The sequence below is a fragment of the Ursus americanus genome, chromosome 19 (assembly GCF_024610735.1).
Source record: "Ursus americanus isolate L20-20 chromosome 19, mUrsAme1.1.p, whole genome shotgun sequence".
NCBI classification, from domain to species: domain Eukaryota; kingdom Metazoa; phylum Chordata; class Mammalia; order Carnivora; family Ursidae; genus Ursus; species Ursus americanus.
Genome location: NC_142145.1, coordinates 45,947,324 through 45,971,518, shown reverse-complemented (window position 1 = coordinate 45,971,518; position 24,195 = coordinate 45,947,324). Strand labels below are relative to the sequence as shown.

General features: G+C 41.2%; 1 protein-coding gene across 8 annotated transcripts in view; it reads right to left on the bottom strand.

Moving 5' to 3' along the window:
* Nucleotides 1–19,495, bottom strand: part of SLC35D4 (solute carrier family 35 member D4) — a 107,615-nt gene extending 88,120 nt beyond the window's left edge. For 7 of the 8 annotated variants that reach the window (XR_006776881.2, XR_015727730.1, XR_015727729.1 and 4 more), the window contains exons 1-3: nucleotides 19,360–19,495; nucleotides 15,347–15,393; nucleotides 8,452–8,529 (exon numbers count right to left, since the gene is read on the bottom strand). Coding sequence is in view for 4 of the 8 variants with exons in the window: in XM_045781810.2 (XP_045637766.2) it covers nucleotides 8,452–8,529; nucleotides 15,347–15,393; nucleotides 19,360–19,431 (197 nt within the window). In the remaining 4 variants the exon portion in view is untranslated. The remainder of the gene's footprint in view (nucleotides 1–8,451; nucleotides 8,530–15,346; nucleotides 15,394–19,359) is intronic. The other variant, XM_087869919.1, reaches the window with a different exon arrangement.
* Nucleotides 19,496–24,195: the final 4,700 nt, after the last annotated feature.

Below are 24,195 nucleotides of genomic sequence, written 5' to 3'. Positions count from 1 at the left end.
CTATGCCCTTTCTTCTAGGTCAGGTCATCTAGGGCTGGAGGTATCTAGGGGTCACCTAGGTCACTAGGTGTGGGGGCAGAAGAAGGCACAAGTCCAGAGCAGTGCATGGCACAACAACACTCAATAAATGTTCTGGGTTTTTCTACACATAACTCCAAAGACAGAAGCCTCTAGCAAAGATTGATAAATCCACCTACATAAAATGCACTGGCCCAAAAAACACCATAAAGAAATCAAGAGATGATTAAGGACCTAGGAAAAACTACTGGCAACGTATAAAACAGGCTGGAATTTCATATTCTTAATGTATAATGAGTGTTTACAATTCAGTAAGAAAAAAAAATCAGCTCGACAAAGAAAAATAGTGGGCAAAACCAGGTGTGTGTGTGTGTGTGTGTGTATGTGTGCATGTGTTTCTCTCTCACACGCATACTTAAGAAATACAGATAGCCAGGGGCACCTGGGTGGCGTCTGCCTTCAGCTCAGGGCATGATCCCGGCGTTCTGGGATCGAGCCCCACATCAGGCTCCTCCGCTGGGAGCCTGCTTCTTCCTCACCCACTCCCCCGGCTTGTGTTTCCTCTCTCACTAGCTGTCTCTCTCTCTGTCAAATAAATAAATAAAATCTTTAAAAAAAAATACAGAGAGCCAATAAACATGTGAAAAGTTATACATATATATGCACATACACACTACTTGCTACACTTATCGAAAGCTTTAAAAATATGCATACTGTATACAATAGTTAAAGGTAGTTAAAGTTATCTACAAAGATGTTTTCACTTACAAGGAAAATAGAGCTGCATTCTGGCCTCATTGTGGGTCATCAAGTGTGCCAAGCACCTCAGGGTTTACTATTGCCTTCCCGCCAGGAACTCTCTCCCTCCAGACACGTGCATGGCCCGCTCTCTCACATATTGAGACATCGTCTGCTCCAAAGTCATCTTATCCACAGAGTCAAGTAACAACCCCCCACTCCACGCACTAGAACGCCCTCAGGCACACACACATACCTGCCTGCTCCCTACCTGGCTTCATTTTTCTCTGCACTTACTGCCGTCTGACACCTCATATACTTCCATTTTACTTCGTTTCTTGTCGGTCTATCCCAATGAGAAGGGAGGCTCTATGAGGGCAAGGATTTTTGTCTGTTTTGTTCACTGTGCACCTACCCCCCTGCCCGAAGAACAACGTCTGGTATATATGCTAGACGCTCAAATATTTGAAGGAATCATCATGTATTACTTTTAACTTAAAAAAAAAAAGATTTTTCCTTCTTTCTCTAGATTGATACAGGGGAAAAACAACAGCCACAAAACACACCAGAAAACTCCAGGCATGACCCTAATTCACATTTCTTCCTGCGCTTTTCTGAAGCCCTTCAGAGACTTTGCTCTGAACAGAACTGCTGGTGCTTACAGCTACTAGGTTTTTAAGGGCAGGGATGAAAGTAAAAAATACCTACCTCCTGCCATTTGTCTCTTTGAAATGGCCCTAATGGGAACTTCTAACAATAAACGATGGACATTTCTAATAATCATGTTGTAACCTCTAACTGGGACAATGGAAAACTGCAGTGAAAAATAAACAAACATGTTTTCTTCAAAAGGCATGAACTCAGAAACTTGGCATGGAGGCGGTCACTTTCTTTTCTATAATAATTTATCTTGTTTTCTTATTAAAAAGTTGTACTTATCCATGCTAGAAAATTTTCAAAATACAGATAATCAAGAAAAACATTACAATGACCATCCCACTTCCCAAAGATAACCACTGTTACTACCTTGCCAGGTGTCCCTCCCTCCAGTGTCGGTACATGCAAGTATATGAACACTGCCGTGAAAATGGGATTCCACTGTCCGCGTTGTCCCGTAATCTGCTTAACATCTTTCCCTGGCAAAAACTCATCACCAATTTATCAACAACCAAATAATAGGCTATTGCTGGACATGGAAGTTAATCCTCTTTTTAGTATTCTAATGCTGTAATAGTTTTCCTTGAACGCATTCCCTTTTCATATCCATGTTTTTGCAGTATGAGGATAAATTCCCTGAAGGGGAGTTGTTGTTCAAAGATGCATGCATCGAAGTGCAGAACTGGTTACAAAATCACCTTCCGGAGAACTTACCCTGACTCTACCCTCTGCCATGGGCTACGTGCTTGTGTTCCCCCCAAATTCAGATGTTGACATCCTACCCGCAGCGTGATGTATTTGGAGGTGGGGCCTCTGGGAAGTTATAAGGTCATGAGGGTGGAGCCCTCATGATGGGATTAGTGCCCTTTAAAAGAGACAGACCTGGCTTTCTCCCTCTCTTTTTCTTCCTTCCTCCTTCCCTCTCCCTCTCCACTATGAAGGATACAACAAGATAAACAAGAAGAGGTCCTCACCAGAACCTAACCATGCTGGCACCCTGATCTCAGACCTCCCAGCCTCCAGAACTGAGAAATCAATGTTTGCTGTTTAAGCCACCCAATCTCTGGTATTTTTGTTATAGCAGCCCAAGCTAATATTGCTTATTTTTATATACATATATATATATATATATGTATATATAGAGATAATATATTTTTATTAATATATATTCATTTATATAGCTAATATATTTATATTTTTATATAGCATATAAATGTGTATCTATATAAATATATTATTTTATATGTAATATTATATTTAGATATTTATATTGATGTATTATTTATACATAACATATATAATCTTCCACTGCACCTCTAAGATTCTACAATAGCCAAATACCTGCACATTAGGAACAAACGAGGTACATTTCCTCCATCTATCATTTATAAGGTGGCACCATCTGGGCCTCCCGTGCTAGTTTATTCTTTCGTTGTCCTATGTGCCAACAAAGGAGGCAAGATGGAATTAAATCCTCAGGTAGTCCTGGAAGAATCTCGGGTCTCTGTGGTAGGAAGACCTCTGGGGAGCTGCTAAGCCAGTGAGCATGTGTATCTGCGTGCGTAGGGATCTCACAGCAACTCCTAGGGGGAGAGGACTATTTGCCACGGGGTCTGGTTTGAAAATTGAGGTGATAACATAGTTTCTCTTACATGATTTGTAGGCACAAGTATTGCATCTTGTTTGAGTCTTGGGCTGGTTTGTTTCTTTGCTTGTGCACACTCTCCGGTCCCTAAGAACCCTGATCAATAAAGCATTTTATAAGAAGCTAACGATAGTCTGTTGCCATGAATTATAAAGCTGTTGTTATCGAGATGAAGGCTAATTAAATTAAATCACTTGTTTTTCAAATAGAGCATGCATTATGGAAGGAACATCTGCTCCCTCAAAACACTCAGAAGTTTATCTGTTCATGGCTGCCTGATGGGCTCCTTGAGCCAAGTTCTTTAAAAATTCTCTGCATTGTGCTGACACCTAGTGGAACTAAAAACAGTTTTCAAACATAAAGATACCAAGCCACCAACATACAGGGTTCATGAAGACTGCTGGAATTGCCTAAAACAGTAATACCGCACAACTGTAGTCAATATTTGCTTTACAGTTTACAAGGACTTCTGCATATATTCTACTCCTCCTCCCCTCTTCTTCCTCTTCTTCTTTTGACTTCTACGTATATTAACTCCCCACTTAGAGCAGATGCCTAGATTTCATTTTTGGGGGTCCATTATTGGTGAACATGGTCCTCCAAGAATCTTACTCACTATTCTCCCTTTTTCCTACTATTCTTAGACCTTTCCTCCTTCATTATTTATTCTTCCTCTGACTCACAGAGGGTCAACTCCCTTGACAAAGCTCAGCCCTAATATTACTTGAACTCAAGAACACTGTGATGATACAGTTTTCCACAAAGCATAACTTAGAACAAGAGTCAGCGAACTATGGCCCACGGGCCACCTATACCGTATTACCACAATGTATGCTTTAAATATCTTACAATTTTCTTTGACAATTATACCTCAATAAAGCTGGAAAAAAAAATCCTGTCCTTCTACCATCTCTGGCCTCGTGGACTCTTCTGAGAACTACTATCATCACCACACCAACACCAATCAGATTTTATTCAATATTATGTCCCTTCAGTGGTTCTCCATATGTTTCCTGAGAATGCTTTGAAAGCTGGTTTTATTATTCCCAAAAAGTAATTCCTACATAGATACATAAAGCATTCCTCTGGAGAAAAAAAGCAACAGGGAAAAAATATCAAAAACACAAGAATTTGAGTGCTAACTTTCCTCTGTGAGCAAAGGTAACTGTTCATAAAACTATAAGAGTCATTCAAAATGAAATGCCAACACATTAAAACATTTTTGAGAAATTCCAACCACCAGTAGCTTTGATGAAGGCGAGCTATCTCATTTAAAAACAAATAATCAATCATAAAAAGAACTATCCTAATTGATTTGCTCACTGTTCATTTCTTTAGGGACAGGCCTGAGTTAATTTGAAGGTTTTATCAAAGAAATTGTTTGCAGTTCTCCAGCAAGGATTCCCAATGGAAAATTAAGGAGTGGGGCTTTTTTCTGTCACAAAGGTATTGTGACATAGAATTATTAACTTAGAACTTCTCATACTTGAAAACGTGGGAGTTAAAAATTTGCCATCTTAGGTAGAGTGAACAAAAAGTATTAAGTACATTAAAAAGTACTTTCCAGATGTCTTTATGTAAACATGTAGTCTGGTAATAAAGGAACCAGAGGATGGTGTGTAAAGTCTCCAATGAAATCACACCTGATTCTATAAGCAATGGTTCGAGAACCTAGTAAAGAATGCCGTGGTCTCACTGCCAGATGTCCAGTCACAGTGTTCTGGATCACGTTCTGGAAACAGCCTACAGCACAGGACTTCAACATCTGCTAGAAAAATCACTTCGACATTCTGCAATGGTTTGGCAGTGGCAGTAGCTGCCATATAAGGACAAACTGGTGCCTAAAAACCAGTGCTATCTTCCCCAAGACAGAAGGCCTCAGGGCATCGTCCAACACTTGAACTGGTTGCTGAGTAAACCTCCTGGAGAAGATTGATCCCATCGGGTCACTCAATGGAGTCAATACATGACGTGGCCAGAGACTGACCGACACAGCAAATAGGGCCTCTCTGCAAAGTAGGAGCTATGGTATTAGGTTCTGTGACTTGTTTTAAGAGGGAATCCGGGATTCTGCTACGCTCCAGGCTATCAGGAGTCTAAAGGAGCGCTCCTGGTGTATGTTATTAGACAGCGATTCGGGGACCACCCATCAGCCCCACTGGTACAATCCCAACTCCACGACGACCTCAGGGACTCCAAGCTGTCTGCCTGCTGCTGTTTTTTCATTTTTAGTAGAGTCTAACCTCTGCTATCTCCACCCACGTGCACAGTCACAGAGCAAAGCTGGGCTTCGGTTCGCTACCAATACAAACAGAAAGCCGAGCCCAGTAGGAAACAGCAACCACAGCAAACACAAACGTAGCCAGGCACACACAAAGGAACACCGGGCTGGGTCCTTGCTGCCAGCCATCTGGTAACTCGCCTTTGCCAAGGGCCTGTGGCAACTGGAAATCCTGAGCTGTACCAGCAGTTACTAAGCACAAGATCCGCTACAAACTAAGACGCTATGATCTTTGACAGGAGCTGAACTGAGCTAACATCGTGTGTAAAGGCTGCGAAGCCACCTAGGAAGGTCCAGGAGATAGAAGTGAGAAGATCTCTGAGAATCAGCAGGGGGACTAAACGGGAGCATGACCACACGTCTGCAATGGGTAGAACCTAGCATCACGCAAGTTCAAGGGACAGCAGTGTCTAGTGGGTCTCAAATTTCCACTCTTGGAGGATCACTTCTTCCAGGGAAAGAACCTGAGAATCTTTGACGTCACCCAGTTCTATGAGTCATTCCTCCTTCCGCTCCCCCAAAAGGCAGAAGAATTCTATCAACGGATGGATGGATAAACAAAGTGCGGTGCATCCATACAACGGAATATTATTCAGCCTTAAAGAAGAAGGAGATCCTGACGCTTGTGACAATTCTGAGGACGGGAAGTGAAATAATGAGTCACGAAAGGACAAATGCTATATGCTTCCACTGAAGTGAGGTGCCTAGAGTAGGCAAACTCACAGAGATGGGAAGTGGAACAGTGGTTACCGGGGGCTGGAGGGAGGGGAAGGCAGGATGGGAGTTACTGTTTGTTACGAAATTTCTGTTTGGGATGATGGAAAAGTTCTGCAAATGGATGGTGGTGATGGGTGCACAACACCGTGAATGCACTTAATGCCACTGAATTGTACACTTAAACATTGTTTAAAAATGGTAAATTTTATATTACGTATATTTTTCCACAGAAATTTTTTTAAAGTATGAACCAGGGGCACCTGGGTGGCACAGCGGTTAAGCGCCTGCCTTCGGCTCAGGGCGTGATCCCGGCATTATGGGATCGAGCCCCACATCAGGCTCCTCCGCTAGGAGCCTGCTTCTTCCTCTCCCACTCCCCCTGCTTGTGTTCCCTCTCTCGCTGGCTGTCTCTATCTCTGTCAAATAAATAAATAAAATCTTTAAATAAAAAAAAAAAGAGTCTCTTATGGTTTGTCTCCATCTCTGATTTTGTCTTATTTTATTATTCCCTCCCTTCCCCTGTAATCCTCTGTTTTGTTTCTTAAATTCTCCACATATGAGTGAGATCATATGATAATTGTCCTTCTCTGACTGACTTATTTTGCTCTAGTTCCAACCGCATCATTGCAAATGGCAAGATTTCATTTTTGATGGCTGAGTAGTATTCCATTGAATATATACCCCATCTTCTTTATCCATTCACCTGTTGATAGACATCTGGGTTCTTTCCATAGTTTGGCTATTGTGGACATTGCTGCTATAAACACTGGGGTGCAGGTGCCCCTCCGGATCACTACATTTGTATTAAAGTCATGTTTAAAAGACGATTATGAAGTAAACAATTCACATCAGAAATTATAAGATAATTATCAGGAACACTTAAACAGAGTAGAGGACCCATGTTCATGAGCACGAGTGGACCCCAGTCCCCAATCTGACAGTTCCTTCATTCTAGTCTAGTCTCTTGCTTCTGTGAAGGAATAAACTGAACCATTGGGAATCAGGATACTTCATTATTTAACTAAATATAGGAACAATCACAGGCCTTATGGAATCAGGGGGTACTATTTCTTTAAATGAAGACCCAGTTCTCACTGAACCATCTACCATAACAATGGAGTATAAAGTAAGCCCTCTGCTTAATATCACATATAAAATCCCAAAAGTATCTTGATTTTATGAAGGTGAGGATGTTATACAGGTGAAGGTGAATGACCTGATGGTTCAGTAGGGCTGTTTACCTTGTCCATATAAACCTTGGCTTCATTTGCTTTTCATTTTATACATCATTTCAGGTGAGGCATGATGTCTAGAAGAATCATGAGAATTTATCTAGGTGAGGCAGGAGTGGATAGCCAATTCAGATTATAATTTTGCCTGAAAAATGTGAGGTCTTTGAGATTTCTTTTAAATCTATTCAACAAGTTGTCTTAATAGATTCGTAACAACTAATGTAATGTGTGATGTGAACTGGACCCTGGATCAGAATCGGAGGGTGAGGAAGGTAATAAAGGACATTATTGAGAAAACTGGAAAAATATGAATTTGGTCTGGAGATGAGATAATAGTATTACATCAATATTAATTTCCTGATTTTGATTACTGAGTTGTAGTCACATAAGAAAGTACCCTTGCTCTTAGAAAATACACATGAAAGGGGTGCCTGGGGGTGCAGTTGGTTGGGCAACTGACTCCTGGTTTTGGCTCAGGTTGTGATCTCGGGGTCATGAGATCGAGCCCCGCATTGGGCTTTACGCTCAGCACAGAGTCTGCTTGAGATTCTCCCTCTCCCTCTTCCTCTGCCCCTCCCGCTTGTGCGCTTGCGTGCTCTCTCTCTCTCAAATAAATAAATCTTTTTTAAAGAAAGAAAATACACACTAAAGAATTTCGAAGTAAAGAAAAGAGGCATTTTACTCTCAAATCTGCATCTTACTCTCAGATAGTTCAGGGGAAAAAATATAAATATATTTATCTCAAGAGCAAATGGTGGGAGAGGTAAGGTAAAATAATAATTGAGGAACATGAGTAAAGGGTATGGAAGTTCTTTGTAGTATTTCTAACTGTTCTGTAAAGTAGTAAATAATTTAAAAATTAAAAATTTACCAAAAAAATTTGAAGTTGATTCAGAAACTCATTCCCTCACTCTCATGATCTACAACAAAGCCCAATTAATAATTAATTTTAGTGTTATTTTAGTAACTAACCAGGAAAACACTTCTTGAGTTCTATATCATTATAAAAGCACTAAAATCTCAAGGTTAGAAGGGAACTAAGAGATCATGCAACTCAAATAAACATCTGTGTTTCCCAACATAACACCAGGAGAAATGAAATAATGTGAAAAGAATGCAGGGTATGAATCATGAATTGAGCGAGAAGAGGTTGGTTGTTCTACCTTGAACTGCTGTTGATTTCAGCCCAGCCCAGTTTCCATGACACATGAAGCAGAAGTCCACCAATTAATGTCTGCCACCTGCAAAGGATACAGACCAATGTGAATCTGAGAGTGCTATAGTCTCAAACACCATACAGCCCCGGCAGACTCATTGGCTGACACAAATATACATACTGAAGCCTTCCTACAATTCTTTCCTCCCAGTCTCTCCCAACTGGCATCCCAGTTCCTGATCCCTCCTTCTCAACCCGTACTATTCTCAAGTCCAGCTGTACTGTTCAGTGCTGACACTAATATTCTTCTCTTATTCTAAACTTTTCCCCAAACAATCTCACCCACAGTCCCTGCTTCTCCCGTTGCCCTGCACTGATGATTCCCAAAGCCCTGTGCTCACCTGGATACTGCCACCCTAATACCCACAAACTCTCAATGATAACTTGCCTAAACATTACCTTGAACTTCCCTTCCCCATCCTGATCTATTGCCCCTATCCCTAAACAACCAAACCAGAGCCCAGATGTCATTCTAGCCCTTCCTCCTCAGTCACCTCCCTCATCTGCTCACAAAATGCTATTGCACATAATCCCCATAACAGTTCTTAGGTGCCATGCCTTCTCCTCCTGATCCCTCTGCCTCTGCCTAATGCAGACTCCCATCATGGCGCACCTGAACCCAGCATCGGTCCCCTAACTGGTGTCCCTATCCCCAGGATGGTCCCGCAACATCCATTCTCTACCTTGCAGCTACCGGGCTTGTTCTAGAATGCAAACTTAATTTTGCCACTTGCTCATTTTAAAAGTGGTGGATTCTTCCCAGGTGGCCAGCAGCAGCTCCCAACCTCTTCTCTGCCACAACACACCAGGGGCCACTAGCTCATGTGAGATGCACTTCTTTAGCATGCAGAGCTCAGGGGGAGCCCAGGCTGTAAATTATGCATCCCTGCCCCTCCCACTGCACAAAGCACAGCAAAGTTCAAAATGAGTGAGAGGGGACTAAAGGCATAACTTCCCCTTGTTTCACCCTAATTGCTTTATCTTAGGTGAGTCATTCATAGACTTCAAAACCTTATTTTATGACTTGAGACACCCCACCTCGGAAGTGATTACAACACGCTCGTGTGTTGTGACATAACAGTTGAGAACTGCTGGCCTACAGGATAAAGTCACTTGCGTGTGACACACAAGCCTTCCCAGACTTCCAGTCTCCCCTTTCCAGGACCAGCTCCCGTCCGCTTGCTATGGGCAGTGACATTCCAGCCATACTAAACAGTCCGCAGCCTCGGAAATGTGCCAGGTCATTTCATACTTCTAAGAGTTTCCATGTGCTGTCCTCTTGAACCCATCATATTCTGCCATCCCCTTGTGTCGGTGAACACCTGCTCATCCTATAAGATCCAGTTTTTATGCCTCCTTTGTGAAACCGCCACTGACCCAGCCAAGCAGGGCAGACAGATAGGGTCATGCCCTCCAACAGCGTAATCTAGAGCAGTGGTACTCAACCATATGGTTTTTCCCCCAGGGGACATTCGGCAGTATCTAGAGACATTTTTGGTTGTCACAACTAGGCGTGGGGGAAGGGATGGGCTGCTACTGGGATCTGGTGAGTCGTAGCCAGGGATGCTGCCAAACATCCTACAATATGCAGGACAGCCCCATAACCAAGGGGACCCAGCTCAAAATGTCAACAGTAATGTGACAGGTAACAGTGGCCCAGGAAGGGGCAATTTGGTTGAAGAAGGTGGACAGATTCTGAAGATGTTTAGGAGGTCCTGGTGGTTACCTAGATGTTGGGGATGAAGGAGACCAAGGAATCAACTCCCAGGTTTCTGGGAGTTATTCAGTCGGGCAACTGGTTGGGAGGTACCATTCACTGCAAGTAAACTTAAGGGACCGGCTGCACGAGGGCAGGGATCTTTGCTTTCTCCACTGATGTCCCTCCCATGTCTAGAACAGTGCCTGGGACACAGGATGCACCCAATAAGCATTTGTAGAATGAGTTACTCCGCCCTACTGTGTACCTCATACACGCCAGGCATTGTCCTAAGCACTGGGGATACTCCAGTGACAAAAGAAATTTTTTTAAAAAGTTCTTCCATTTGTAGACCTTACAATCTGTTGGAGGAGGGACCTTCACTCTGACCCATCCATGGATACAGAGGGGAAAAAGCAATCCAGGTGTAGAGATCCTCCTTTCCCGCCTAAGTTCCCTAAGTCTCTCTACCTGGAAAGAACTGCAATACAGTCAGGACCAGAGAATGATTCCTATTCACTAAAAGAGAAAACAATATCCCAGTTTTATTGGCTGAAATACAGTGATCCCCCCTTACTTGTGGGGTATGCATTCTAAGACCCCCAGGGGACACCTGAAACTGCAGATAGTACCGAAACCGAATATATGTTTTTTCCTACACCTATGATAAAGTTAATTTATAAATTAGGCACAGTAAAGATTAACAACAACAATAATAAAATAGAACAATTATAACAATATACTGTAATAAAAGTTATGCGAATGTGGTTTCTCTCTCAAAATCTCCGCATTCACCCTTCTCGCCATGCTGCGAGATGATAAATGCCTAGACGGTGAGGTGAAGTGAGGTGGGTGATGTAGGCATTTCTGACATAGCCTTAGGCTACCATTACCTCCGACAAGTCAGAGGGGAATCACCTACTGCCAGACCGAACTGACCACGGGTGACAGAAACCGCAGAAAGCGAAACTGTGGATAAGGGGGGGAATTACTGTATATGTAATCATACACAATACTTTTTAAAGTTTTGCTATGAAATATTAGGGAGAAACTTGACAAAGTCATTCTGAAGTTCCCTTGAAATAATATATTGGTGATACTATAAAGTACAACAATCCAAAAGTATAAAAAAGTAAGTGTTCGAAAGTCTTCTTCCCTTGCCTCTCCACTCTCTCCGGTTTCCACCCTTTCCTATGGGTAACCATGCTCGGTAGTTTCTTCACCTTTTCTTAAATAAGGAAAACACATGTTTCTACACGATGCTATTGTGCTACCCTGTTAACAGACTTGCTTTTGTCCCCCATTAAATGCATTTGGAAAACCTTTTCTTTTCAATACCTGAGAGTGTCCTTATTAATTTTTGACATTTGAGTAGTATTCCATTAAGGATATAATATAATTTATGTAATGGGTTCTGTAGAGACGAAAATCAGGTTATTTAAAAATGCTTGCTGTCACAGAGCAGTAATGTTTCACATGCATGTTTTTGTACATATTTCACTTACAAAAGTGCAAGGAAACCTCTCAAATGAATTCCTGGAAGTGGAACTGCAGAATTGAAGGACTCAAACTGTTGCAATAGTGTTACATATTGCCAAAGTGTCACTCACAGATACTGTACCAATTTGCCACCCCAGACCCATATATAAGAGCACCTGTTTTCTACATTTTCACCAACACTGTGTTATCAAATTTTGAAATTTTATTTTACAAATCCTATAGGCAAAATATGATTTTTCAATATCGTTTTTTTTTTAAAGATTTTTTATTTATTTATTCGACAGAGATAGAGACAGCCAGCGAGAGAGGGAACACAAGCAGGAGGAGTGGGAGAGGAAGAAGCAGGCTCATAGCGGAGGAGCCTGATGTGGGGCTCGATCCCATAACGCCGGGATCACGCCCTGAGCCGAAGGCAGACGCTTAACCGCTGTGCCACCCAGGTGCCCCTCAATATCGTTTTTAATTACATTTTTCTTATGAGCAAAGAATCATTTGTAAATAGAGATTTTTAGTTTTGATATTAAATTCTAGCTTTAGGGGCGCCTGGGTGGCTCAGTCAGTAAAGCATCTGCCTTCGGCTCGGGTCATGATCTCAGGGTCCTGGGCTTGAGCCCTGCATTGGGTTCCCAGCTCAGTGGGGAGTCTGCTTCCCCCTCTCCCTCTGCCTCTCTGCATCGCTCGTGCTCTCTCTTTCTTGCTCACTCTCTCTCAAATGAATAAATAAAATCTTTAAAAAAATAAAATAAAACCTCGCTTTAGGGCACTAAGATTGTATAATTGTTACTTTGGGCAAATTACTGCTTGTTTTATTCATAGAGAATATTCCCTGGGCATTTGAGAAGAGGGTATAGTCTCTATTTTACAGATGCAGTGTTTGATATTTACCTATTAATTGTATTATTTAGTTTATATATATACAGAAACACACACACGGACACTAGCTTTTTTGTTTGTCTAATTGAACTGTCATGGAAAAATAGCGGCAAATTTATTTCCTATCACTTGTATGTTTCTATGTATTCCTGATATTCCTGCCCCATTGCTTGGCTGGTAGATATTCACCACTATTTTATTTTATTTTTTTAAAAGATTTTATTTATTTATTTGACACAGATAGAGACAGCCAGCGAGAGAGGGAACACAAGCAGGGGGAGTGGGAGAGGAAGAAGCAGGCTCACATCAGAGAAGCCTGATGTGGGGCTCGACCCCAGAACACCGGGATCACGCCCTGAGCCGAAGGCAGACGCTTAACCGCCGTGCCACCCAGGCGCCCCTATTTTATTTTTGTTTTGAATGGCACACTCCAAAATGTCTTTTCATGACATTTACAACTTGTCTTTTCATTTTGAACTGCACGCTTTAGCATCATAGCACATCTTTCTTCACATGTTTAGTGCTTGTTGTCCTGAACCTTGTCTGGCAAAGATCATGACCCCTGCTTTTTTGTTTGCATTTGTATAATTTTTTTTTTTAAATGAGGGATGTCCTGCTTTAGGGCATATTTAAATGCTATAATAATTAAAACAATTTAGCACTAGCCCCTTTTCATAAAAATTGACAAATACTCAAAAATAGACTCTAGAAAATATGATATTTGATATATGATATTAACAACCCAAAGGCAAAAGGAAGGATTATACAATATAATATAAAATATAGGGCTAGTACATGGGGCGCCTGGCTGGCTCACTCAGTGGAGCATGCGACTCTTGATCTTGTGGTTGTAAATTCGAGCCCTGCATCGGGCTCCATGCTCAGCACGAGTCTGCTTCAGATTCTCTCTCCCTCGCCCTCTGCCCCTCCCACTCATGCTCTCTTTCTCTCTCTCTCTGAAATAAATAAAGAAATAAACCTTTTTTTAAAAAGGGCTAGTATAAGTGAAACTAGGGGAGAGATAATTTCCTCACATTACACCACACATTTAAATAAATGGACAACGATTAAAAATTTAATAAAGCTTTAATGAAATATAGGTAAATATCTACATGAGCTTGTGATGGAGAAGAATAAACATTAAAGCAATGGTACCAATCACAATCATCAATATTTGTCCACTATAAAAATAAAACAATTTTTTAAAGATTTTATTTATTTATATGGGAGAGAAACAGAGAGATAGAGCAAGCATGAGCAGGGGGAGGGGCAGAGGGAGAGGGAGAAGCAGGCTCCCTACTGAGCAGGGAACCTGATGCAGGGCTCGATCTCAGGACCCTGAGATCATGACCTGGGCCGAAGGTAGACACACAACCGACGGAGCCATCCAGGCACCCTAAAACAATTTTTTTAAAAAAGCGTGAATGGAGGGCGCCTAAGTGGCGCAGTCAGTTGAGCATCCAATTCTTGGTTTCAGCTCAGGCGATCTTGGGGTCGTGAGATCGAGCCCCGCGTCAGGCTATGCCCTCAGCACAGAGTTGGCTTGAGTTTCTCTCTCCTTCTCTCTCTCTTCCTCTCTCCCACGGTCATGCTTTCTCTCACTCTCTCTCAAATGAATAAATCTTAACTTAATTAATTAATTAATTAAAAAGCTTGAGTGGGGATGAGGTGAGGAAGGGAAAAGTGAGTGCCATACCACTCCGTGCGGCTTCTACATCTCCACTATTGCCCTCGCTCCACACCCCTTTTTCCTTCTACCTTTTTTCCAAGAATGGTATATGCTAGATTCATAAGACCACATGCTAGATTTACCTGTAGTTCTCTCTGTTGCTTCCTTCTTATGTTTTAGCAATAAATTCTCTATGATGTCACTTAAAAATATATTTGAATAATCAAAACAAGTATGAACAAAATGAAAAGGCAAAGGACAAACTGCCAAAAAAGAAATTTCTAATAAACATTATGGGCAAGTGGTTGGCACTCTTAAAATAAGAAGTCATTAAATTAAGAAAAACACTAACACCCCAGTAAAAATAAAAGGGGAAAGGCACAAAGCAATACGAGTGCGTAATACAAATAAGAAAACGGTCCAACTTCATGAAAAATGGTAAGACAAAACAATGTGATACCATTTGGGGCTCATGATATCATCAGAGAGAGGGGAAAAAAAAACGGTCTTGGTTTGAATACAATATTATAGAAACTTTCACAGACAATGTAAATTGGTAACACATTTCTGGGAAAGAATTTAATATTAAGGAGGAATATTAAAGAAGTTCATATTTTTTAACCCAAATTTCTTATATAGGAATCTATCCCAAAGAAATAGCTAGAAATCTGATAGATTTGAATATAAAAAATGTCTGATAACATTGTTGTTTTTATGCCCCCAAAATGGGACAGTTTAAATGCCCATAATAGAATGGCTAAATAAAGTATGTCTATTTCATTAAAAAATCTATATAGTCATTAAAAATATTTTATTTTTTTAAAGATATATTTCTTTATTTGAGAGAGAGAGAGCACACGCAAGCAGGGGGAGGGGGAGAGGGAGAGGAAGAGAAAGAATGTTAAGCAGACTCCCTGTTGAGTGAGGAGCCCAAAGTGGGGCTCGATCTCATGATCCTGAGATCGTGACCTGAACAGAAATCAAGAGTCGGACACTTAACCTACTGAGCCACCCAGGCACCCCTAAAAATATTTTAAAGAACAGCTAATGATGCTGGTTGGACATGTCCCACAAATGTGTATGAAGAACGTAAAAGATACTCACCCTTGGAATAATGTAGGGTAGGTAAATTTCAAGACAGACAGGACATACTGAAAAACAAATACCAGATTAACGGACATTTTCAAATTATCAAGAAAAAACTGACTGTATAATCAAAGAAATCCCTATTGAAGAAACAGAAATACACTCAAGTTTCAAAAAGGTTTTTATCCTTCCCCCAAAATGTCACACATTGGACAAAAATTAAAAAAAAAAAAAAAAAAGACCTTCCAAGTCATACTAAAAAGAGTGGGTCTGTTTTTGCCCAGGATTGTCAGAAGCCTGACCACCTCAGTCGGGGAATGGACCTGGGATCCTCAGCAAATTGGGACGCACAGCAGCTGGGTCTGATGCTGTGGACGCCCAACCACTCAGCCTCCTTCCAGACCCCAGAGGTGCCATGTTGCAACCACAGCAACTGGAGAATACAGGACATAGTCTCTTTTCTCAGGGTATCCACGTCCAATGTACCTAACAATCCAACCCCCTTCTTTGTTTCTCTTCAAACAAGAACTGCACCTTAGTCTTTATTTCCTTCATTTTTCTTCCTTTTGGGGGAATTTGGCTTTTGCAGTCTAAAGATTTTTTTTAACTAATTCTGCTTAGGCATCATAATTTTTTCTGTGCTTTACCATTTTAAGGATTTTGTAAAACCAACCTGACTAAGGGCAACCTGTATTTCTAGTATGTCTTTTGCAACACTTCATGAATGAGGGGACTGTGTTTTGTCTTTCTGGGTGTCTTTTCCTATTTTTCCTACTATTGAACACTGAGAATTTTTGTAAAGTTTAAAAGCCGTTAAAGCCTGTAGGCAAGGACTCTACTTTTTCTTCACATGATCTAGAAAACAGAGTGGACTGGTATTGGGCAAATTGACATACTTATTTTTTCCCATGGATTAGCCTACACATAGGCCTCCTCGTATGGGCTCCTAAATGTCACAATTACAACTAACTGCTGTGCTCTGATCTATATTCACTGGAGATGGACCTTCTTCTTCTCTGAAATCGAATTATTCACATAATTCCATATGCCCTTCCCCACTCTTCCCTGATATTTTCATTCTAAAACAGAGATAGAGAAAGGATAAAGTGACTGTCTGGGCTATTTGCTACATTACCCTTAACAACCTTCAGGAAGATAGTAAATGTTTATTTAGTTTATTGTGTGCCACGCTTTGTCATAGATACTGGGGGGTAGACAGAAAAATGCTGAAGCTCTTACCACACCTGGCTAAAGAAGAGGGGAAAAAAGAAATCTCTGACAAATGGAATCTAAGTCCTAATATTTATTCTTTCAGCAATTCTTCATGTCACTCAACAGTGTTGCTCAGAGCAAAATGCTATTTGGTGGAACAGCGGTGAGAGCTTCCCAAGGAAAAAGATGGAGCTATTTGGGAGCCTCTGAAAGGAGAAGATACATGGACTTTGTCTCCAGGCTGAAGGCTTAATAGCTGCAAGGGGAAGAAGGACCAGTGGCTGCCTGGGCCCTAAGCCTCGTTACTGCCAGAACCTCCTACACGCTGGAACAACATGCCACTCAGACTAGGTCAACACTTGCTGCTCAAGCTCAAATCAACCATTCTTTTAACACCAGAAGTGATAAGACTAAAATAGACAAGATTTTTTTAGTGAATTTTTTTTTTTTTACAAACACAAAGGGAAATAGTTTGAGGAAGAAACTACACTGAGAAATAGGAAAATAAAAAAAAAACTAGCATAGAGTTTTCTAAAAACTGGAAGAGAAGATCCTGTCCTGTAAACTCAAAACAATCTTCACTAATTGAAAAGCAAATTCATTTGACAGAGGCTATATGCTGGGGGGGGGGGGGGAGGGCACTGCACAGCTCCTCTCTCATTTGGCCCTGACTTGGTCCAAGCCAACCTGCTATGGAGGCCAGAAAGAAGCATGACTGTTCTGGTTGAAACAAGGGCATAATCTAAGAGTTACAAAGTCCCTACCAGAGTCCCATTGTGAAGAACTACCTCTCCCTACCAGAGTCCCATTGTGAAGAACTACCTCTCCCACCCCTACCTGGGCCTCACATCTGCTTCCTGCTACTCTTTAACTCTACTTCTTCTTTCCCCTTTATACAACCTCCTCACCCCTCCCCCCATCTCTCTGCCTTCTGCTGTTATCCCTCTGCTTTCCATCTACTCCGACACTTCCAAGAGCCCTGAACCAAAGCACTACAAACCATCGTGGAAAATGGAAAAGGATTTATTGTTTAAACTCTGAGGGTCCTTGGGAATCTACGATTCCTATTACTCAGATTAGATATTCCTAGAGACATGACAATTTGGTTTCTTTTTATCTAGCACTTTAAGGCATGATGCACATGGAAGGTACTATCTTTATTACATTGATTATAAAATGGTGAGGTACCCCAATAAATACAAAAATAATGCCACAGATGCAAATGTGCATCCAGAGGGGGTATAAATTTCTGTGAACTAAATGCTATCTGGCTGCTGGACTATTTTGCTTGGATACTGTGTTTGTTCCTTAACCAATGCCACTGCTCATGGATTTTCATGAAAGACTTGTCACTCTTCCCCTTCTGATGATTATAGAGAGATAAAAGGAAGGTCATTCTGTTTTTAAGTGAAACATTACCAATATATTCATCAGGTTTAACTAGACAAATTAGAATAGTTAAAGGAAAAGGCCAGGAATTCGCAAATTCACATATTCCGGAAAAGGTGCTAAAATAAATCTTTTAGCTTAGCTACTTGTCCAATAAGGAAGAGACAAGTCTGTTAAAAGCTAATAATTATTGTGTCATACCATAAGCAAAAGATTGTCTTTCCTTCCTTCTGTTTCTTCTAGAGTAATTACCACTTACCTTATTTACCATGATGTTGGGCACTTGTCCAAACACCTAACATTTCGATTAATCCTCAGAACAACTCTTTGAAGAGGACTTGCTAATCCCATCTTAAAGTTAAAAACCTTAGGTTGAGACAAATTAAAGCCCCAAAGACCAAGTTAAGTGGAGAAAGGATGCAAACCCATCACTGCCTCCCAGGAAGGTACTACTTATGGGTCTTCACCAGGACTACAAATCACCTGGACAGGGGTAAGGAGGGTTCTGGCGCGTCCTCTGAGTATACTGAAACAGCCACTCACTTTAAGAGAGAAGGTATAAGGAAATGCTATTTGTTAATAGTTTTTTTCCAGAGAGCAAGAGGGGTTTGGGGCCTTTGAGGGGGGGCAGGGGAGACCCCACAGTGGGAGAAGGTGGTCCTGGGCCTGGTATTACCACTTTGTCTTGGTTTCCAGCCCAATGTCCAGAACAGGAGGGGATGGCCCACTCTAGCTTACAGGGGTCTAACATTTTCCTGCCTGGTACCAAATCCAAGGCCAGTTTCCCCCTCCTAACAAGATAAAAACATGGTATCACTGCTTTTCTGCCTTTTCATTAAAAGGGCTTCATGACATTCCTTTACATAAAATTAACTTTATATTTTATTTTCAAAAATAATTCCACACAAAACTCTTGAATATACTGGAAGTGTCTGGGATGAAGACATATTTTTAAAAAGTCTTGGGAATCAGTGGTGTGAGGGAAAGATGGAGATGTAAATAGGTTGATCTCTTCTGTTTAAAAGCTTCCTGAACCTTGTGGGTTTCTGGGGCAGGGGTGTGTCTTAGGAAAGAAGTCAGGATTTGTCAGATTTCTTCTACTCTTCCTTCCCCGAGAGAACAAGAGCCAATTGCTTTCTTTCCCTTAAAAGTAGTATGCAAAACCCAAAATTAAGTTCCTGGGAATTTGCCAATTAAAATATTCGGTGTCCCAGGAGATGTAAAGGGATGCTTTACAGTGCGGGAAACAGGGCCAGTACAGTCCAACGAATCCTATTTCTAAATAAGGATTTCATACACAGTCCGCTTCCTCTCCACCAGCATCACGAGAAATCAGACAAACAGCTGGAGGCTGCATCTCTTTCACGTACGATTTGGGGACCCAGACCGCCCACGTGCAATCATTGCCACCCCCCGCCCGTCCCCCTCACCTTGTTCGTGAGGTAAGAAGCCAGGTAGCAGGTACAAAAGGTGAGGCCCGCCAGGCACCTCCTCACGCACATCGGTCACCCCGCGCCTCTTCCCGGAGACCCCGGGGGAGTTCCGCGACAGCCTCCGGGAGCCGGACCGCCCCCTCTGCTGCCAGGACAGCCACGTGGCTCCAAGCTCGGCCAATAGGCGCGGGGACAGCCCCCTCGGCGCCTGCCTCTTAAAGGGCCGGGGCCCGCGCTCGCCCTGCAGTTGCACTCTGGGCGAGGCGGCTTCTGGTTGCCGGAGGAGGTCGGGGTGGCGGACGGCGGGGGTAAGTTCGCCCGGCAGGGGCTGCGACTGCCTGTGGAGAAAGGACGGACAGTAATCGTTGTAAAAAAGTCACAAATGGTAGACGAGGAAAAATTGCAGTTTACAAAACATTTCACAACACCCAATTACCATTTAAAGAAAAATGTTCATCGCTGTCTCTAAACGATGGTACCAAAATGTTGTTGATGCTTTACTGAATTTTCCCCATATTCTACATTGAGTCTGTATTACTTTTGCAGACGACACCAAAAAGTTAATGAAAACTATTATTTTAAAAGAAGGAACACTGAAGAGCTAGAATGAGTATAGTTGTTTTTTTTTTAAAGAGAAGATATTCCAGTGTGCTGAAATTTACATAAAATAAATCCTCCCCAAAGTAGAGTTTTTAAGCACTGCCCCTATTCCTAGTATATAGGGTGGAAATTTTACCTAGTTAGGCTTCTGGCAAATAGGCGTTAACACACCTGAAACATGCTGATGGACTTTGTCAGGAGCTAGAGGTGCAAGTGTCCACCACGTGCAGAAACACAGATTTTGGAAACACCCTGCATCCTAGGAAAACTTCACTTTTTAAAATTTGTATTCCCTGTGTAAAATTGTTTATCAAACTATATTGTCCAAGCAATCACTAGATGTATTGTCTCTACATAAAAGATAAATAAACTAAAAAGTCATTTTCCCTTGACATTATTTTAGGAAACCTACTTCAGAGCTAAATAGTCCTTACAAAGAAAAGTTTTGCCTAACAGAATTTCTTTGAAATCAATAGCTGGTACTTACCTGATATTCTCTGAGCACTTTTAGTACATGAACAGGTTCGGGCTCTGTTATTTCCTAGTTATTACTTAACTTATTTTTTTGACAGAATTGTTTAACAAGCAGGAACAACCAGAACAGGAAAGAACCATGCAAACAGAAGCTGACATTGCAGCAAAAGTGCTGATAGATCATGCCAAAACCATTGATTTTTCCAAAGCTGTATCATTCTGTTTCACAAAACAAACTAAACTAAGACTGAATGAAAATAAAATTATCAGGTCTTACATTGTCAAACAATCTGGTTCTTATGAGATTGAGTTAGACTTAAACACACAAAAAGATTTAACTACTCGAATTGTTAATTGAGATCTTTGAAACGGAAGGGTCATAGTTACTGATTTGTTTTTTGATAATGGATCCCTAAGTGCTCAATAAATGTTGAATTAAAAAAAAAAAGAGGGGAGCACAGATAAAATAATGCCTTTGGGGGTTTTCCCCCAACAAATCTTTTTAATAATGAATTTTTTTGATGGCACACATGGAGAATTCTCAAAAGATGGCAGAAGCAGCAGCGTACTTTTGGAAACACCCTAAATCCCACTTTAAAAGCAGACAAGCAGGGTACCTGGGTGGCTCAGCTGGTTGAGCGACTGACTCTTGATTTCGAGTCAGGTCATGATCTCAGGATTATGGGATTGAGCCCTGAGTTGGGCTCAGCGCTGGGCATGGAGCCTGTTTAGGAGTCTCTCTGCCCTTCCCCCTGCCCTCTCTCTCTTTCTCTCTCCCTCTCTAAAAAAAATAACTAAATAAAAATAAAAACAAACATCAATATTTCTTATGAATATAGATGCAAAAATCCTCAACAAAACACTAGGGAAAGGAATTCAGCAACATGTGAAAGGAGTACACACCAAGACCAAGTACGATTTTTCCCAGGAATGCAAGATTGGTTTAACATGCAAAAATCAATTCATGTAATACACCATATCGATAAAATAAAGAACAGAACCCACATGATCATCTCAATAGAAACAGATAAGACATTTGACAAAATTCAACACCTCTCCATGATTAAAATCATTTAACAAAACGAGGATTAGAAGGTAATTTTCTCACTATGATAGAAAGCATCTGTGAAAACCCCACAGCTAGCATCAATACTTAATGGTGAAAGACGGCCAAATAGGAGGGTTCTCTACATCTTCACCAACTCCTGCTATTGAACCAACTACCTCTTCACTCTTCAGCTCCATTAGGGCATTTCTCCCACTGAATTTCTTCACTCAAGTTCATCAAAATCTCTTGTCCCCTAACTCCTTACATTCCTCCTAAAAGCTACCCCCTTTTTCATTTCTTTCCATAGCTAATATAAACTACATAATTCATTATGTGACATTGACTCCCCCCAAGTGTCAGTTTTCCTGTCTATAAAATGGGGATAACAATATCCCTCAGAATTGTTTTAAGAACAAAATGAGCTATGGGACACCTGGGTGGCTCATCGGTTAAGCGTCTGACTCTTGATTTCAGCCGGGTCGTGATCTCAGGATCCTGAGATTGAGCCCTGTGTTGGTCTCCGTGTTCAGTGGGGAGTCTGCAGGAGAGTCTCTCTCTCAGTCTCTCTCCCTCTCACCCCCTCTTCCCCTCCCCCCGCTTGTGCGCACTCTCTCTCTCGCACCCCCACTTGTGCGCACTCTCTCTCACACCCCTCAAATAAGTAAATAAATCTAAAAAAAAAAAAAGAACCAAATGAGCTAATCTGCTTGAAGTGTTTTCAACACATAGTAAGCATTCACTAACTGGTAGCTATGAGAGTGACTATCAGATTTTTAATTTTGGCCCTTACTTTTTCTCATAAACTGCAGGCTGCCATTGGTCATTTTCAACTGCATCCTTTCAGTTCATTCATTCACAGATATTCATGAGGCACCATACTAGGCATTGATTACAACAGTGAACAAAATAAAAATGGCCCCTGCTCTCAGAGAGTAAAAAGAAAATAGGCAAATAAATGTGTATTTGTACATTTTGATAGCTGCTATTTTCATAGGCAAATGAAGTTTAACATTATCCAAAATTAATATTATCTTCCCTCCAAACCAGATCTTCAGACACTACCATCTACCCAATCAACCAGTTGAAAAATCAAAAGTTATTTCAGCTCTTTGAACTTCATTGAAATGGCTTACCTCCCATTCCACCACTACCCCTACTTGGTACTACCAACATCAAGCACCAAAACCCAAAAATAAAATCTTGGAAATAAGAGAACTGAGATAAGAGTTGGAATAGTCAAAGTCACCTTATAGAGATAAAATAAATTTCTGAGACTTGAAATTAGTTTCAAAGTATTTTTTTTTTTAAGATTTTGTTTATTAAGGAAAGAGAAGGAGCACAAGCAGGGGGATCAGCAGAGGGAGAAGCAGACTCCCCGCTAAGCAGGGAGCCTGATGTGGGTCTCAATCCCAGGACCCTGGGATCATGACCCGAGCCAAAGGCAGAGGCTTAACCGGCTGAGCCACCCAGGCACCCTCAAAGTATTAACACATTTAAAGAATGTGTCAGTAGAAGTCCAGGTAACCCTCATCATTAATCTTCTGGCAGGTTTCCCAATCTCCAGCCTCACTTCTCCCCAGTCCACCCATCAGACAGCTGTCAGAATCATCTTCCTAGTAAGCAAATCTAAAAACATTATTCTTTCCATTTAAAATCTTTTAATAACTATTGTCTAAACTCTGAAGTTCTTACCATTAAAATCTCTTAGACCTGGCCCTTCCTTGCATTCTCCAACTCAGTCTTTTACTTTGTGCCTTTTGAACTCTGAGTTCAGGCTATGTCAAACCACTTGCCCTTTTCCAGTGCACGTTGTATACCATTCCTCCTTCTATGGAAGCTGTCACTTGCCCTAAAGGCTATCTTAGTGGTGCCTGCTGATCTTGCAAGACTGAGTTCAATGCCATAACTCTATGGAATCATTCCTGAACGTCCTAGTAGATCTGACCTCTTTCCTCTGTGTCATCCCTGCATATACTTTTATCACAACGTCTTTAACACTCAGTTGTACTGTGTTTATGACTTCAAGGTCCATGAGGATGGGCACCTATTTTTATTCATCTTTGTCACATCAATGTTAGGTACTAAAGAAAGCACTCAATAAAAATGTGTTGAATAAAATGATCTAAAACAAATACCCAGATTCTTAGTTCTACTTTTGACTTCCTATCCTTTTCTGATACATCCCCCACAAGTCCCTCGCTGGCACATTTTTGTCATGCACTGCACCTCAGCCTTTCTTTCTGATCTACTCTTTTCCCTTTCATCTTTTTCTTTAGAAATTCTTGGCTAATCTAATAGGAAACTGCAATAAGAAATTCTTGGCTCATCTAATAGGAAACTCCAATAACTTCTCTTGGTTGATTTTCTTTCCTGCTTCTTTCTTATCCAGAATAGAGAGATCCATTTAATTTCTGGTTACATCCATTTTCCCTCAACTATCTATACCCCGATTGTAATCCTTTGAACCTTAAGAGGGAATGTGATTTCCACACACATTCACATATATGGACAATATTTGCCAAGCATAGGTCTGTATCCTATCATATAGTTTCACCTTATTTTAATTTGGAGTTTTTGGAAGATTCAGAACATGTTCTGACCTGGAATGGCAAAAATTGTGTGCTAAGGGAAACCACCAAGGTGGGTATCCTAGAGATCTCAAGCATAGACAGTCAGGGATCTTGGCTCTGAACTGCAAGTTAAGAACATCG